Source organism: Bactrocera neohumeralis, chromosome 6 (genome assembly GCF_024586455.1).
Source record: "Bactrocera neohumeralis isolate Rockhampton chromosome 6, APGP_CSIRO_Bneo_wtdbg2-racon-allhic-juicebox.fasta_v2, whole genome shotgun sequence".
NCBI lineage: Eukaryota > Metazoa > Arthropoda > Insecta > Diptera > Tephritidae > Bactrocera > Bactrocera neohumeralis.
The window spans coordinates 15,835,810-15,855,080 of record NC_065923.1 but is presented as its reverse complement, the minus strand read 5'-3'; the positions used below and the strand labels follow the sequence as shown (position 1 = coordinate 15,855,080).

Below are 19,271 nucleotides of genomic sequence, written 5' to 3'. Positions count from 1 at the left end.
AACACATCGAAAAATCTGAAGTATAAAAAAGAAAAACATCGAACAGAGCTCGATGTGTTTATTGGAAAAATATAAAATCGCACACAATTTAAATGAAAATATGTGTATAAATATAACCATAAATATAAAACAATATTAGGAGAATTAAAACTTATTTAAAGAAAATTTAATTTACTAATCAATGAGTTTCATTTCAATTACACAATTTTCCTAACGCTTTTTCCATGCTTGGCCGCACTGTTCAATTAATGTCATGGCGGCTATATACCTGGCTGTCAAACAGAAAAACTTATTAAACGCGATTATCGCCAAATTTGCAAAACTTATCTGAATTTTTGCAACTAAAAATTTAAATACAACCTTTGTGGTTCTGCTAATATTAAAGAGCTATAACTTCGACTATTTGCATCCAAAGGGTTATATAGAAGAAAAATTTGACTATGCAGTGATTTACCAGTTCAATCGATTGTTTCAGCCAACCACACCTCCCGACCGTGTAACTTATATAGGGTAGGGTAGGGTGGTGTTATTTCAGAACAAGCAAATCAAAGTATTTTGCTGTAACGACTTTAAAATAAATAAATATACTTCATTGAATTTGGATCCACTGTTTACGAAAAAACAAAAATGTACAACGGAATTGGTTTAACAACGCCACGCGGCTCCGGCACAAATGGACATGTACAACGGAATTGGGCATTTGTGAGGCCCGGCAAAAAAGACAATTCGAACTATCGTTCTGAAGAAGATATTAAAAAGCTAGATGCCACTTTAAATCGTCCGCCAAACAAGGACATTTTGGACCATGATCGTAAACGTAAAATTGAAGTAAAATGCATAGAATTTGAGGAAATATTAGAAAAGCAAGGGTGAGTTATAAATAAAAGTGCATATATAATCCCAGCCGATATTTATAAATCTAAAACAGTAACACGTTTTGTTTTTGTACCTCAATAAGTTACACCCAATAAGACGTGGCTTTTAAATACAAAATCATGGCAACAGGAGCACTTTACATATATTAAATATTACTTCATGCTCTCCACCCAGACTAACCCATTGAGTTGTTATTGTATGGTTTACTTTACCCGCTCTCGGCCAAGAGCTATATGCAATATCACTGACATGTTTCGCTACTGTTCCGACTACATTTATTATTTTTAGTCAAATGGGGGTGGCAAGTGAACAATAATGATGTTTTTCGCCTGTTTCATACATAATTGTCACGCTTGCTGAGCGAACAAGGTGAAAACCGCTAGTTTGTGCACTCAATCCGCTTAGAAGTATTAAACCCATACAAATCAAGTAATTGAAATTGAGTTGAAATAAAAATTTATTAAATAGAAAATAAAAACTCAAGTGTATGTGAAAAGTTAGTATTTCTAAATACACAAAAAATAATTTACAAATTGGAAACGTTTTCAATAGCTGACAAAATTGAGCAAGTAGGACACTCGTGAAATTTATCGATCTTTCACAAATATCTATTTGTAGCTTTTAGCTATTATTTAATTTTAGTTAAAGATAACATATAATATAGTTAATAAAACTATTAATAATTTTTTTTTTATTTCTCTACAAAAAATATTTTTTATAGGCGCACACCGGAGGAAATAAAAACAAAAGTTGATTCTTATCGCCAAAAATTAATGGGACTAGGTAAAAGTGATTTACCAAAGGATGAATTCGGAAGAATAGCGTAAGTAAATTATCTTTAATAAATATTTAGAATTTTCATAATATGGTGCAACCTGTAAATCAATTATGAGTGGAATGTATACATACGTATAATATGCTGAGCAAATATAAGTGAAGCAAAGCCAGTCTCAAATATTACGTTAGTAAAAAAATTGCCAATGTTAGCTATAGTTTAGCAAAGAAGATAACAGTTTTACTCCGTGTATTACATAATTCTGAAATGTGTTATTCATAGCATTTGTTTCACACATAAATTACTACCCCTACAGCTTCTGCCTTAGAAATTTAAAGATGGAGCAAATTTATAGAGAGATTTGCTCTCAATTCCATAGCATTCGTGTATTTACCCACCACCCACAATCACCACACTAAATGGGGATGCAATTTTTCAAGACAAGTCATCTATACAGATTGCATGAAAGTTTAGTTAAATCAAGTCTTCCAAATGCGATACAACTCAAACGTGAGGCAAATACTATTAAGCCTTTTTAAAGTACAGTATTAAAAAACCAAAAGTTAAAATAAAATAAAATTAATATAATTAAACAAATACTAACCGAATGGGTTTTAATATAATAATATTAATAATTCCGGTTAACGTACAAAATACGCAAATCAAAAACAATCGGCGTACAGTTTTCGAATTTTGAGAAAAATCAATAATCAACGCAATAGAATGTGCACATCACGCATAAAAATGTTACTTTAACATAAATAACATAACATAAAAAAGTAATTGTACTGGCGGCGGCGGTGGCGAAACTTCGAAAAAAATTGTATTCAAAATTTTCTTAAAAAACTTTATTCGCTACTTATACAAAAATCTGTCGGCAACCCCCAACTCAACTTAAGGAGGTGTGCTTGCTCAAGCAGACCAAGAACTACGAAAAACTCACAGCAATGTATGTTTTTGGGAGTATGTGCTGGTGCTGCGTTGTAGGAAATAAATGTGGTTCTTCTTCGGCTAAGTGGATTAGCGGATTAACATGAGTATGAGTTAGTATGAAGTGAAATGTGGTTTGAAAGTGGAAAATGTATTGAAATCGAAAGAAACAATTTCAAAATGCGTTAAACTCCGTAGCAAAGCAACAAATCACTCAACTAGAGTCTTCCATTTAGTATTTAAGTTAATTAGTTATAAAACGAGTGTCAACGGAGTTGGAATGTTGAAAGTATAAGAAGTAAATTTTATAATATTAAAGGAATATTGAAATGTGAATCTAACGGCAATATGTGCAATATTTAATCAAATATAAATAAATAATGTAAAAGTGTTTTGCTATTTAATAACTATATTTTAAATATTTATAAAAAATCGTAGCATAACTCTTAAAATAAATTCAGAAGTAAATGCATAATCGATTGTCTTCCCAATAATTAATAACTTTTATAAAATATATGTATATAAGAGTGTTTCTTAAGGCAAATTTACAGACAGAAAAAATCCAACGTCTTCCTTGACAATAATTAACTAGTATGTAATAATAAAAATAGTTTATATACATTTATGAAACATTATAAAATTATAAACATATTTTTAAATATAATAAAAATACTTGGTCTTCGTGCACCTTTCTATGCATATTGAGATAGATATTTACATTTGAACATATTGAATTTATATACATATACATTGATATATAATATATAAAATTGCGTCTTCCAACTGTGTGTATATCGAAAAAAGTTACGAAATTATGAAAGTAAAAAGAAAAATATTGAAGAAAAAAATAAAATAAAATAATAATACAATGTCCTCCATTAATATTCCAAAATAAAAAATATATATTTTGATATAGTTATTATAATAATAATATAATAAACCAATTTTAAAACCAAAAAAGGAAATATTGCAAAAATTTGAAAAATATACCCAAATATTATTATAATATTTATATTATTTCTAAAATACACATAAATACGCATTATGCTATCGTCAACCATATATGCGGCTCCAGCTTCCGAAGAGCTAACTGCAGATGTGACATTCATAATGCCGAAGCCATCGAAAAAGAGGCGAAAGCGTCGAAAGCGTTGCGCCACCACAGCACCAACTATTTCCTCCACAACGTCCACGTCTGCCATAACAAGAGAAACCGATAATACACTCTCCGTAGCCACAGTTTCCAGCAGCACCAGCCCCTGCAAGAGCATAGCAACGCGTCGCCGTGCTACCACCAAAGTGCGACGGTACTTCCAACATGACACACGTGAAATTGTCAAAACGATAACAGAGAGTGAACTCAACTATGCCGCCGTAGCGAAAAAATTTAAACCACTTACAATTGCAACGAATAATATAAATCAAGCACAAAAACAAAAGCGAATTGCCACAAAACAACCGTGGCATAAACAACAGCTGAAAACAACGAAACGTCAAGAGCAAAAGCCGAAAATGCTCTCAAAATTTATGGGAAAATCCTCTCCACACTTTTGTACAACAACAACAACAGCAGCTAAATCAACGCACTCGTACTGCAAATGCGCATGTGCTTTTGCCACCGCCGCCGCCACTGCTCATGCAAAATGTAAACAACAAAAAAGCAACAATTGTGACAACATGACATTTGATAAGAAAACCAATGTAATGGAACAACAACAAGCTGCGGTAGTTGAATCAGCAATGATTGTCGAAGAGTTATTGCGAAAATTACTCAATGCACAGCAAAATAATGCGAACGCGGTCACCTCCCAGTCACCAATGTTGAATTTATTACAAAACACTGGCATAACTTCCGCCACTGCGCCACGCATGTCACTCCTAGATACGCTTATTGGCGAGCAATTTCAGCAAACGACAAGTCTGTGCCAGCAGCAACTTAGGCATGTCGTTAGGTATATAGTTACATATGCTCATACCCATATATATAGTATTAATAATTTAAAATAATATTTCAAAAAATATTAATGACACGTTTAATTAATTGTTGCTCCATTCTTTTGCAGTGTCCGTGAGACGCATCAAATTGCTGAAGCGCAACAGGAGAAAAACGCCAAACTACGTGAAGCCTTTAACATTTCCGAGTATTTTGTGGAAGGCTCTAGTTTTGATTCGGATCGCAAATCTAAGGAAGATTTGGCTAAAAGTCTGGCGCTACAAAAGGAACTGGATGCGCAACGCGAAAGCGCTGCAGCAAGCCGCGAAAAGGAAAAGGAGCGCGAAGATAAGCGTCGTTATGCGTTAGTGCGTACACCATCGCGTGAAAAAGACATTGCCGGTAGTGGCGGCAGCAAAGGTGATACTGATAATGAAGCACATGAGCATGCTTCCAAATCGGAGAAGAAGAAAAAGAAGAAGCGCACGCGCGAGAGGTAAGTTTTAGGCTGACAATTCCCTATGCGAACTCAATGGTTGTAATATTGATCGCTTCATTTCACAGTATTGAAATTTCTCGTTTTTTCACGGTTTTATAGACAGAAATAAAATAATAATAAACTGTTCTAGAGTTCTATAAGTAAATTCCTATACCTTGAACAGTTTGTATGCCGAAGTTTGTTATACCCAGTAGAAAACCTCAGAGACCCTATAAAATAAATATATCATGATCAGCGTGAGTCGATTACTCGATTTACGCGAACTAGTCCCTCAGTTTTTGGATTATCGAACTAAAATTGTGCACACGCCTTTTTCTCTCCACAAAGCTGCTCATTTGTTGGAACCGTCGATATTGGTCAACAATAGGATATACCAAACTGAACGATCAAAACCAATTTCTTGTAAGGAAAACTTTCACTTTTGACGAGATATCGTCACAAAATTCGCCGCACACTATTACTTAAGGCAACTCTACAATCTGCGAAAGTACTGTCCAGATAAGACCAATATAGCTTATAGCTGTCATACAAACTGAACGATCAAAACCAAGTTCTTTGAAGGAAGACTTTCTTATTTGACAAAATATCTTCACGAAATTTGGCTCGAATTATTAATCGAGACAAGACAACAATCTCTGAAAAAATTGTACAGATCGAACAACTATAATACATAGCTGTCATACAAACTGAACGATCGAAACCAATTTTCTGTAAGAAAAACTTTTTTATTTGACACCATATCTGCATGAAATTCGGCATAGATTATCCTTCAAAGCAGTGCTACAATCTCCGAACAAAGTGTTCAGATCGAACCACTATAACATATAGCGGCCATACAAACTGATTGATTAAAATCAAGATAACACTCTTTTTATACCCTTTTTTGCCATAAGGAATGCACCTGTGAATGGTATTTTAGCTACGGTGCATCCGAAGTTAACGTTTTTTCTTGATTTTTTTTCAAAACTTGAGTTTAATAATTTACATAACCTATAAAAATAGCTCCAAAGCTTTTTTAAATAATATGTTCACTGTTTTGAAAATCACTGACTTAATTTAGCGCACTAGCCTCCTGAATGCAGGTTTTCGTTACAACTTTCTAAATTAAACTATATTTTACTTGCAGTTCTGCCAGCCCCGAACGTAAAAAGGATAAGAAGAAAAAGTCTAAAAAACATAAAAAAGAAAGGTGAGCTTGCTTGTGCCCCCCAACAACATTGTGTATTGTCGACTATATTTATTTTCGTGAATCTGAATGTCACCAACACATTCGATTGCACTCAGTACTTTTAAGTTCCACGAATTTAATATTTTAATTTTTTATTATTTTTGCTTTTGTTTTTTTCTTTTTCGTTACAAGTAGTTATTTCCATTTTGTGATGCATAGAAAATCTTCAGTTTTCACAAAAATTATTTAGATTAATTAAGCATAATTTTTCTTATAAGTAACCTAATTTTCTTTGATAAACAAAATGTTAAACAAAATCTTCTTCTTCCTCTCAATTGCTCAACATTTTTTATCTCTCCTTTCTTTATGCATTTTTGAAATATATAATATCAATTTTCAATGGTAAACAAATATCATATACTAAAGGAATTATAATAAAAAAGAAAGAAAAAAGAAAATCAAAGACAACACAAATAAATAATATAATAACACAATAAATAAATAATGTTTTACACCTAATGTATGAATGAACTTAACGTAACAAAATCCATTTAAAAGTGTAGACAAAACAAAAATACGGCAAGATTTAAATAGCCACATAAACTTTTTTATATACATGTATATACTATTATGTACAAGCAAAAAGAGAAGACAAAGCGAAACACTTCTTTAAAAAAACTTGAAAAAGTACGCGCAAATTTATTGCTTTTGTTTTCTCCAGTGCACAAAATGCAACAATTTTTTACAGTGTACAATAATTTTTTGTTTTTTTTTTGTTTAATTTTGAAAACTTAAATATTACCGTCAAACACTGACAATACCAGAATATATACTAGCATCGTGCATCATCATTTATCATTTGAACACAAAATCATCAGCAGCACCGTTAACCATACAGAACTTTAATTAAAAAACTTAAAGTGTCTCAAATCGAAATGGATTAGTGAATAATGAACTGAATTCACTACATATTCACGCATACAAACGTACGTGTTTTGCCGATTCACATTTAACAAAAACCAAAAATTAAATGAAATAATGAAATATACAAGTATATGGTAAACAATTAAGTTCGTTTACAAATATTTCTAATAATTCTGCTTTTTTGGGCAAAACGAAATATTTTGTTCTCAATTAATATAAATTTAATTTTCAATCACAACGGCAAAATGTAAACGTGGGTAAGTAAAAATAAGATGTTGATTATTTTTTCATTTTGTCTTTAGTACCTAACTAGTTAGCCATTGCAAAAAAAGAGAGATAATTATTAAAAAAAAAAACATAACCTAAAATTTATTTATTTTTTTAATAACAGTACGAATTTGTTAACTGCTCATTTTAAGTTTTTACTAATGGTATTTATACAAAGGTCGTTTGCCGAAGTCAGGTTTCAAAGTTGGCTTATAACCACTACTACTACTTAAACATACACACACACATCGAAATATATTTTTAATTAAAGAAATAAACTAAAATCTTAAGTACATCATATTTTCTTTACTATTTAGTCTATCATCTTAAATATATGTAATTATTTCATTAACATCATACACATACACATGCATACAAGGAAATAAAACTTTGTAGCTCAAGCTGACACACGCAAGTTTACTAACACAAAACAATACTGAATAATCTAGTCTACTGAGTTTCAATTAATTATTAACCTCAAATAATAAAGCGAATGCTGCAAGCGCTAAGCTCAATATTTTTAATTTGTTTGTGTAAAGACAAGAGTGCAAGAATTAAACGAAATTATTTTCTCATTTTTTCTTTTCCTTAAGACAAACCAATTATGAAGATTTTATAATAAGGTAAACCATTATCGAGATCATCACTCAAGCGTAAAAATTAATTTATTAGCCATACAAGTTGTAATTAAGCAAAATTTGCGTGGAAGAAAAACAAAAAAAAGAAACAGAAATATATAAATTATAAAACAGAAATATTTAAATAATATATTTTTGTTTTTGTTTTAATTTTTTTGGTATTATAAAAATATGTCTGTTAATTATAAAATTTAAAACATAATTTAATTAAATTCTGAACTCAAAACATAAACGATTCAATAAAGGCAGATTCTTAATCTCCTTTATGTTCTAAATACGTCAAAATACAACGTTCTCAAAGCTACTATTACAAATACATATCAGGCTTTCAACATTTTGCAATTCAGCACTTATTCAGCTTATAAAAATGATCTGATGAATAAAGCGCTGAAAACTAAAATGCGTTAAAAGCATGTTTGCAAATCTGTTTGACTATGATATTACAAATATATTCAACATTTGCAATTTAGCACTTATTCAGCTTATCAAAATGATAGCTGAATAAAGCGCTGACAACTAAAATGCGTTAAAATCGTGTTTGCAAATCTACTTGACTATGATATTACAAATATATTCAACATTTGCAATTCAGCACTTATTCAGCTTATGAAATTGATAGCTGAATAAAACGCTGAAAACTAAAATGCGTGAATAGCATAATATGTAGTCGAATTTAACACGTTATTTTATTGTTGTTGTTGTAAAACCAAAAACAAATTGCCGCAAAGATATACTGTAACAATTTCTTACATTCTATAACTCTAATTCTTTCTAATCGGGTAGTTTTGACACTCATTACTATAGTTCTTACAGTAACAGCACCAATTTGATGCGCTGAAATGGATTTAAACACCATGAAACGTCGTAAATTCCTTTTATATTAGCGAAAATTCAGAAAGAATATTCAAATGGCAATTTCACAAGAAATTAAGCATATTTGAGAATGTTCCTACAAATTCAACTCTGTAGATCTATGTACTTCCATTATGTCACGACGACAAACCTGTGTTTGTTGCACAACTATTTTGCCTCACTGTACATTTGATGTTGTGATATCCGCAGAAATCAGCTAAACATTAACTAAATCACTACATACCAACTTCTCATCAAGGACGATTTCTTCACTACTACATACAGTATCATCTATTTTTTTTTTTTACCAAAAGTTATACTCAAAACTGAAATATCCACGAAAAAGAAAAATCCTAACCAACAAATTAATGCTGAAATAAATCTGTTTTCAGCGAATTTCTATGAAAAATACAAAAATTTTCGGTCCCACTGAAAATATATATACATACATATGTATATATTGTTACTTCAAACTCAAATTTAATTAAATATTTAAATTCATTTCCTAATATATGCTTGAACTAACGTGTACCCCGCACTTCTCCATTGCAGTAAGTCGAAGAAGAAGAAGTCGAGAAAACGTAAAGCCAGCGAGTCCGACAGCGGCGATTCCGATCATGGCTCTGACAACGAGAAACCCAGCAGCGATTCGGAGTACGAGCAGAAGAAGCAACGCAAGCGCGCCAAGAAGGACAAGGTAAGCGCGCAAAAATGCAAACAAATGCGAGATTAAATAGCAATTTGTCCATATTATAACCATATTTAACCACCTACGACACTTTGTATAGTTTTTGCGCAGTTTGCGAAGCCAAAAGTGGAAAATAATTATTACTAAACGTATATAAAGTTTCTTTCCTAAACAATATAATAATATTCAAACATTTATTTTATATATAAATGGTATATATACATATGTATTTATTGTAAATCGCATGCTCTCTAAAATTCTATGATTCTAATTCATTTGAATTTTTAAAATTTCCATTCTTCCAAACTACAAACAAACAATTAAACGAACGCAATTTTTCTCTTGCTTATTTTTTCCTATGATATCTGAAATAACAACAATAATACATACTTACGTTATAAAAGATTGAGAAGCTATAATCAAAAAAGTCACTATTATTATAACCTATAATCTAGATAATAGCAAAGAAACAAGAAACAAAATCTAAAAAAAAATCTTGCGCATTAAAAAGGTAAACGTTTGTCATTGCTTCATATCCGTTTGCTTTTTTTCATCCGTAACTTTAATTTTTTATTTGTTATATACATATTTTTGTTGTTGTATTTTTAAAATAAATGGCATCTATATTATTTAAATTGCACATACTACATACATTAGTACTTGCACACCTCAAATCTATTAGTAGACTTAGTAATGAATAGTTGGTTTGTAGCGAAATTTTTGACACAAATTTGGAGAGACCTCAGGCAATATTTACACAGATATGTGGGATGATGAATTGTTTCATTTTTGTTTTTAAATATAAAAACCGTCATTGTTCAGCTTCATTAAAGTTTTGAGTTTTTTTTGCTGTATTGGGTTGTTAACTAGGTAATTTCGTTTAATGACAACAGCTGATATTATTGAATTTTTTCGCAGCCAACTTCACACTTAAGTGCTTTACCGTTATATATTTGAACAGCTGATATACTAAGGCTTGTTTGTAAAACATGTTCTTAAATTATTACTATCAAAAATTACTATATAAAAATGCAGTTCAAGCAAAGCAAAAATTATGTGCCGTGTTCCGAAAAGAAGTGTTGACCGAACACCAATGCCCATAAAATAAAGTCGTTGCTCGCTGCAAAACGTCGAATAACAACTCGAGAAATTCTTGAAAGATTAAATTTGTCTAAAGCGAACGGATGCAGGATTTACACCTTCATATTATTACTTGTTTCGGTTTCTGCAAATTTTTTGGATGAGAAAACCTTCACTTCACTGCAAATCAATTTGTCAAAAACCATTTGGACCAGTGTTTTGCCTGCGAGGATCAAAAATTTTAAGAGCTTGAAATCAAAAATTTTATGAGCGTGGTATCAATCTCTTGCCCGAAGGATGGCAAATAGTATTGCATCAAAACGGAAAATATATATTTTCCAATAACGAACCGAAACCGGAAAAACTAATAGTCGCTAAAGGCACTGATCCGAGTCTTTTCTCAGGTCAAACGGGATTATGTGTTGACATGCTTGCATAGGAAGCTTATCTTGAAAGAAACTGACCTTTATTTTTGACTCAGAAGCCTATTTTGAAGGCGTACATATGTATGTGAATTATTTTTTTTATCAGTCCGGGTCAAATTTGATCAGAGGCTATATGTGGGATTCATGCTTTTGGGATTGTAACTTCTACTCCTGTTGTTAACAAGTTGTAGATCAATTGTGTAAAGAAAACATTGGAAGGTCTTAATTCACACTGAACTTGTTTTGGGGTCATGTGTTTTAATTTCTAAAAAAAAATATTTTTTTTTTCGTTTATTAGTAGTAAATTAATATTCATGAAATATTTCTATTTTACTCATCTATATGTATCTATACTTGCTCATCATTAACACACTTTTATGTTGTGCCCTTTAGTTGACTACTAAAAATTATAAACCATGTAAATACAATAAATAAAGAAATTTGCATTTCCTCCTTTCTAGTTTTGTACACACACACTTGAACATAACGAACTTATTATTAAGAAAAACAAAAAAAAAAAAAAAAGAAATTTAAAATTTTTATTTATTAAAAACCCTTGGCGCTTCATTGAATAGGATAGCTTTCGCAAGGCTCTCTTGTAGTTTTGTAAGTACTTTTATTTAGAACGTTTTGTTGTCCTAATAAAAACTAGCATAGAAAACTAAATATTAATATGATATGAAAAAAATTATTAGCTATACGCTAATAAGACTAAATATTACTTAAATAGTGAACTCAGGCAGCAAGCAGGCAAGACATTGCTTTACTGCACTTTAATGAAAAAACTCAAAAACACAATTTCTACAAATATTCTCTTAGATTCATACTAAACTACCAAAGCACATCATCCAAAAAACATACAATACATTTGTTCTGCGTGCGACCTTTTCAAAGCAAAAAAAAAATATATATATTTAAGACAGAATTTTGAATAACTTAGTTTTAAGCTCAATAGTTGCATTCAGATAAATATCTAGAAACATAACAGACCTTAAATATAAGCTGCGTAACACTAGCGCAAATCTTTTGAAACTACTGCAAGAAATATCCCGCCTAATGGCTATTCCGTATTCTCATTTATGCAGAAAAAACGCGATAAGAAGAAGAAAAAGGAACGCAACAGTTCAGTGGAGAAATCGCGCTCAAGGTAAGCACCTCTACACTTATAGCAACAATTCATAAATAATATTTGATTTCTGCACTTACAGATCTCCTGAACGTAACGGCCGGAGTGAACGTAGGCGTTCAGAAGAGAGATCATCGAAGAGAGGCGGCGATCGCAGTACAACACGGCATAGATCAAAATCGGTCACAAAAGGTGCACGCGAACGCCATTCAGTCGATAGAAATGTAAGAAATGAGCGAAAACGTTCCGAAGAACGTTCTAGGAAGCGAAGCGAACGGAAATCTCCGCGTGATGCATCTAAATCGTCGACGAAAAATCCTTTCCGTAGTCGTTCACGTGAACGTGCAGCAGCAGCAACAGCAGCACATCGTACGCCACAAAAAACACAGCGACGCAATTCGTCAGCTGAAAGTCGCAGCAGAGATCATTCCAGAGAACGAGTACGCGATAATGAGCGTCGTAGCCGACGTGAACGCAATGATCATTCGCGTGAGCGTCGTAAGGAAGTGTCTGTGGAACGCCATGCGCGTGATAGTAAACGTGATGTGTCACGTTCAGTATCACGTGATAGGCGTAGGCAGAATACCTCACGACCGAAATGTCTACGGACACGCACTCGTTCACGTTCCAAATCATCGCATCGCAATAATCGTAGGCGCTCAACTTCCTCCCCCGCGGCTGATAAATTGCGCAAGCGTACTATAACACCAACGGTGCCGCCACCAAAGAGTGCTGCCGCTGCCTCTGTTTCACCTACACGTTCCGATTCCGTCACCCGTAAAAATCCCTTCAATCCATTCAAAGTAGATGTGTCGTCCTTAGCCGGGCCTGCGTCTGCGAGTGAGGCGAAACCAGTGGCGAATCCATTTAAAAATGTCACTGAGGCCGTAAAATTAACGAAGATGCCGAGTCGCACTCGTTCCCCATCTGCGGCAAGCAACGGTCCCAACCGTACCGGTGAGGGACGTTCGCGTTCGAATAAAGATATAAGTCGTGCCAGTCGTGGTCGTTCGCCCGTTAAGGAAGAACGAGCATCTTCGGTGCGTTCAACACATTCAAGTCGGGAAGCTCGTGTAGCAAAAAATGAAAAACCATTTGACAGAGAACACTCTCGCGAACGCAAAAACACACCTGAGCTACGACTGTCTCCGGCACGACGTGAGCGTGAATTGAAAAGGGAAAAAGTACACTCACGTGAGCGTAGAAAGTCTTCGTCACGAAATCGGCGCTCGCGGTCACACAATATTCAGCTAACTAAACGACGCGAACGATCGCATAGTCGCGATCGATCTGCATCGCGTGCTGACCACGAGGTCGACAGACGTAGAAGAACCTCTCGAGAACGGCGTAGAACACCCGATTCGCGATCGGGGGAACAACGTTCCCGTCGTGAATTAAAAGAAAGAGAAAGATCACGGGAACGTCGTGTATCACGTGAAAAACGAGCTGAACAACGAAGATCTGAAGATCGAGGTGCGCGTTCATCTAAGAAAACAACACCACCCCGACAACGTCGTCGTACAAGATCACGTTCCCCTGTAGCACTGTCAAGAAATCGAGATGCTGCGTCCCCCACAATCACAAAATCACGTTCATCACGTGAGCAGAGTACGTCGTCCAGAAGGCGCGTCAAAGCTGAAAAGTCAAGTGCACGACGCTCGCAATCGCGCAACTCGTCAGAACTCAGCTACTCACCGGCACGTCGTAATCCGGAGCGTTATCGCGATATACTTGAAGCAGCCGATAAGCAAAAAGTGAAAGAAAAAGCGGTATCAGCAGAACGTGAAATAAAGAAACGCAGTACCGACACTGAAACAGCGTCACATGACACGCGTAAAATGCGCAAAATGCCTGAAGAGACGGCAAGCAACGAGCGGGATGAACGCGAGCGTGGTGGGCGCATCAGAGAACATGCTAACAGTGACAGCGGTCGCGCACTTGATCGAGATCTGGAACGCGAACGCGAACGTGATGCTCAACGTAACGCCGATCGAAATGACCGCCCCCACAGCAAAGAAAAGCGCAGCAGAGAGCGCAAACGTGAACGTGAAACTCGCGATTCTTCAAGCACTAAGCGTGGCAAACCCATATCAGGGCCCGTAGTGCGCTTACAAGGTCAGAGTGAAGATGAAAACGAAACAGATGAGCGCCCGGAAAAGGTAGCCGCTGCGCTCGATGAATTCCAAGAAACCAAACGTGGACGTGAACTGAAAGACTTGGAAATGCTGGAACAACTTAAAACGGACATAGCCGCCAAAGCAAAAGAGAAGTTGAAGACAATTGAGAAATTGGCCATTGGCGGAGGAAACATGAGTAATGAAGTAAGTGAAAACAATAACAATGAACAACAACGCTACAAGCGCGGTGGTATGCGAAATTCGTTGAACGAATTTCTAGCGGCCAACAATGTAGCGGCCGCCGTTGTTGCTGTAACTACGAACTCCAATAGAAATAACAACAGTAATAGTAATCATACAAATAATAGCAACAATAATAACAGTAGCAATATTAGTACTAACAGTAGCCATACCGTAGCACAAGCAACCAAGGAGACCGAGGGTAGTGGCAATAAGACGCCGCCATTGGCTGCGATTTATCCCCAACCATTGGAAGTGCAAATGGCAAATGATAATCAAGCTAAAACCGAAGTACCAAATAATGCAATATTAGAAAGTGATAAGGAAAAGGATACGGTAAAAGTGCAAACACAAGAACAACAAAAGGACAATACGCCGCAGACTGATTGCAAGGCCGTCACTGCAGCAAATGGTCAGGCGGCAAAGAGTCCAATATTAGCAAATCGAAATGAAACCACCACGCATATAGTAAATGTGCGAAGTATACCGACAACTATGGGTCGTCAGCAAATACCGTTACGTCGTGGAGCACGCCGTACAACGCCGCCACCATTGATCTTACATCCGCGGAAATCGCATCACAGGGTAAAAATCAATACACCCAGCGGTGGTGTCGCACTCATTAATGCGCCTCCCATCACTGGCGGTCCTCCCACTAATTACACGCATTACGGCGGCGGCGGCGGCGGGCCCAACACACCAGCCAATGCCGCCGGTGCTGGCGGTGGTGTTTATGCGCGTCAAATGTCTGGCCGTGTTAATCATCATCACCACCACAACAATCCGCCATTAATCGCGCATGCGCCGCATACCTTCAATCCGTTGCTAAGTAAACATTATAACAGCGGTCTCAACAGCTTAAACAATAACACAATGCTAATTAGTCGGCGTGAGCATCATCATCGCTGTGCGATGGGTTTAAATGCTAACGTTAATGCTCAACTCACTTCAATTAATTATACTAATAACAGCTTACTACTAACACCAAATAACAGTCATCATCACGCACACCACCATCATTCGCACCAACATCCGCACAGCGCCAATGCCACAACGGTACTAAGCGATCAATTGTTGATCGCCGCCTCGTTGGCCGCCGTGACGGGCAGTGGTGGCGGTGGTGGTGGCAGCGGTGTTGGCGGCGGCAGTGGTCATCACGCGCGTGGTCACCATCATGATATGGGCGGTGGTGCGAACCATCATCACGGCTATAATACGGCGGCAGTAGCCGCTGCTGCTGCTTCTAGTTTAAGTTATCATCACCACCATCATCACCACCAACATTCGAATAAACCGAAAATTATAATAAAGCCTTTTAAAATTAACGATCCACAGCCTCTGGTAGCGGCTCTAGCCGACAGTACGCTCGTCGATACAATTGTCTCGAAAGTGTCCACAGCCACAGTGGCCGCAGCTGAGAGTGCCGCACGCCGCAGTCGCAGTCGTTCAAGACGCAGTCGCAGCCGTAGCCGTAGCCGACCACGACGTGAAGGAGGTGGCGGTGGCGAACGGAGCGGCGGAGGAACCAGCCGTCGGCATTCCAATAGCCGATCACGTTCATCGTAAGTACACAATTCGAACTATACGTACTTATGTCTATTTACATATGCGAATATTAATGGCAATTGTATTTGTGTTTTATAGGCATTATTCGTCGTCGAGCAGTCGCAGCCATAGCCGTACACGTAGTCGTAGCCATCGCAGTTCACGTTCTCGCTCACATTCACACTCTTCGCATTCGAGCTGTTCGACGCGTAGTAGTTCACGAAGCTCATCAAGGTAGGCGAAACATTGAAAGAAACCCTTATGTGCATATCATCTGATCAAATATGATCCGGACTGGTAAAAGAAGCTAAATATACACGTACCTTAATACAAACCTTCAACACCATCCAAATAGACTGTTGAGCCAATACAAGCTTGCTGTTGCTTATTCCAATTCTTCATACACTTATTATAAACCACGGTTGGGATGGCCTTCAGTGGCTTTTTGTTTTAGCTCATCTTTGAAGCACCATTCGTTAGTTTGTTGCATAGTTTTGACGTTATATTCATAAACCTACTTCTCCGTTTCCTCTAATGTTCGTTTGATGACTAAGTTGTCAAGTATTTCTTCTGCAACATTTTAACCGATTCCGTAGCCGTATTCCACTGGAAGCACAAAATTTCAAACTCATTGTTAATTTTTTATAATAAAAATCACCATATGAACTTTTTCGTAGTAAACAAACAGCTGTCAAACACACACTGACTTGTGGGGATCAAACGAAATCACGAAATTAAAAGCAAACTTTTATTGATTCGATTTGTGATCGCTTTAAACAGGCCCCAGTCCTGGTCAAATATGATCAGATAGTTTTAAATTATATCTGTTAAAGAAAAAAATTGTATCGGGTTTATACTAATATGATGCTAAAAAAATATTTTTATCTAGCTCTGGCAGTTCCGGTTCCTCCCGTACGGGTTCACGTTCACCATCAATTCCTCGAAGGCGTGGATCTCCCAGTTTTCTCGATCGTCGCCGCATAACAAGGTGCATAACCTCAAAAACTCGCTTATAATTTTACTTTAATCATAGCTCTTCCTTTTGCCTTGCATATTTATTTATTAACTCATATTATTATTATATTATATATATTATTTTTAATTATTATTATTATTATTACATATTTTGTATTTAATTTCTTTATTTTCATTTGTAGCAGAGGACGCGAACCAACTCGCGAGCGCCGCAGGCGTTAGGCTTGGCTGCATATACATATATATAAATAAACATATATATTTAAACCACTGCATTATTATTTCACTTGTTCATTCATTATTTTAATTAGTTCAGTTAATTTGGTTTCAATTTCTATTTAGATATTGATTGCCTGAGTTTGCTGTTGATTTGAATAATGGAAGCAAGAGTACAGTGCATTTTCCAAAATTATTGTCCATCCTAGCAAATTCCGAATCAAGTTATGTCCTATATCCTATGAACATTTAAGCTATTCCATCAATGTGTTAACTGTTTACTCACCTCCATCTAAATATAGTATATAGTAGTTTTGGACTTTTATTTGATCTTGTACACGTCATTATAATGTTTTGTACTTTCACGCAATATTACTTAATGGAATTTTCAAAATCATGTAGTTTTCTTCCTCTCACTATGCTTTCACCTATGCTATTCATAAATAAAGATATTTAATTTTAAATTTTATTTTGTAAATTCGATGTGTTCATTAAAGTGAAACTTTTTCATTTGGTATACAGAAATTTTTCATCAAGAAAATGTAAGTTCGTTTTTTTTTATAATTTATAGCATTTTTTGGTAAGTTTTTTCTATTGCGCTTGTGATTTAATTCGTTTAATATTGTTCATTTTAATTTAATCAATATTTATTTTCTTTAGATAATTGAACTTTAAGTCCCTAAATTATAACATTTGATTTTGGTAAGTTTAATTTCATTCGTTGATTGATTTTTATTTCATTCCAACAACAGTACAACATTGTTATTGTTATATTAACGCCATGTATTTCTCTCAATCCATTTAGCGCCCGCAAGCGTCCGATCCCGTATCATCGGAAAACACCATCGGATGCCTCCAGCTACTGTTCGAGCTGCTACAGTCGTGACAGTTCGCCACATTCGCCATCGCGTTCACCAACGCCGCACAGCCGTAGTCCGTCGGCGGCATTTTGAGGTTTAAAGAAGAAACTTTTCAAAGTTTTGCAAAACATTACATAAGAGCGCGATTCTCCCGGCGCGCATAACTGCAAACACTATGTTGTGTTTTAAAGTTGAAAAAGTGAAAAAGTGCAAGGCTCTAAGCACGAGTATTATTTCTAGTCCTATGCAATCATTCTAGTCCTGCTATTTTTAAGATTTAGCGCCTATACATACATACGTTAATAGAAATGAAAACGCTACTAGTCAAGTACATACATATTTTAAAAATAAAACGCTTTGTTATTTTAAGAAAGAAATTTCGTTTGTTCCATTGATATTTCAAGCGCTTATACAACTCTTTATTATAATTGCAATAACTTAAATAAATATGTATACAAAATTAAGTTTTAAAAAATGTAAGCTAATTATAATTTAGCAATAAGTCCATCTAATGTATATGATGTAAGAAAAAATATAATATTGAAAGATATATAAATATTTGTTGCGAAATGCTTTTTGTCGTTATTTTTGTACTGCAAGTATTTCTGAAGTTCTCTAAAATATGGGAAGCCTCCAACTGGCTAGGTATACACCACTATCAAAACGAGTACGAAGAAGGTTGAAATTTTCCGAAGGCCTCTGAAACTAATGGCTGATACACAGAGAACTTTTGCTCCGCCTAACGTCAGACATCACCTTTGACAGAAAAGTTCGTACATTCACATAAAAAGTTTCGGCCCGAAGCCAAGCAAAATGTTGGGCCACTCTCATCTTTTTACGCTTTGCTAAGCAACAGTCGGCATTTTAATTGAGAGAAACAATTAAAGCAAAGCGTTCATTCTGGCATACGCTTGGCTCACTTCCCTTTATTGTTAAAGCAAAGCTAGAAAAGTTGTATGTGAATTGACCATAATATTTTAGTACTACTTATATGTACATACATCTGTTTATAGTTACCCTGAAAAAGAAACTATGCGGTAACAGTTCATTGGATTGACTATGAAGTAAGGATTAATACTTTTCACAAATACAAGCACTTGATTTTTAACGGTTTGTGATTCGTGCAGACTGCACCGT

The 19,271-nt window shown here is 35.3% G+C and overlaps 1 protein-coding gene across 13 annotated transcripts; it reads left to right on the top strand.

The window, feature by feature from the left end:
* The first annotated feature begins 271 nt into the window (after positions 1 to 271).
* Positions 272 to 18,704, top strand: LOC126763345 (serine/arginine repetitive matrix protein 2). 13 transcript variants are annotated; one of them, XM_050480746.1, is made up of 11 exons: positions 272 to 869; positions 1,598 to 1,699; positions 4,645 to 5,010; positions 6,140 to 6,202; positions 9,415 to 9,559; positions 12,141 to 12,202; positions 12,264 to 14,502; positions 15,874 to 16,100; positions 16,183 to 16,317; positions 16,973 to 17,071; positions 18,080 to 18,704. In XM_050480746.1, the coding sequence occupies exons 1-11, from the start codon at positions 628 to 630 to the stop codon at positions 18,225 to 18,227; spliced, it is 3,828 nt and encodes a 1,275-aa protein (XP_050336703.1). In that variant the 5' UTR covers positions 272 to 627; the 3' UTR covers positions 18,228 to 18,704. The 13 variants fall into 13 exon arrangements, with proteins under 13 accessions (XP_050336703.1, XP_050336692.1, XP_050336695.1 ...); XM_050480735.1 differs by adding an exon at positions 7,966 to 7,995 and having other exon boundaries at positions 12,264 to 16,100; XM_050480741.1 differs by lacking the exon at positions 272 to 869 and adding exons at positions 1,226 to 1,305; positions 7,966 to 7,995 and having other exon boundaries at positions 12,264 to 16,100.
* The last annotated feature ends 567 nt before the right edge of the window (positions 18,705 to 19,271 follow it).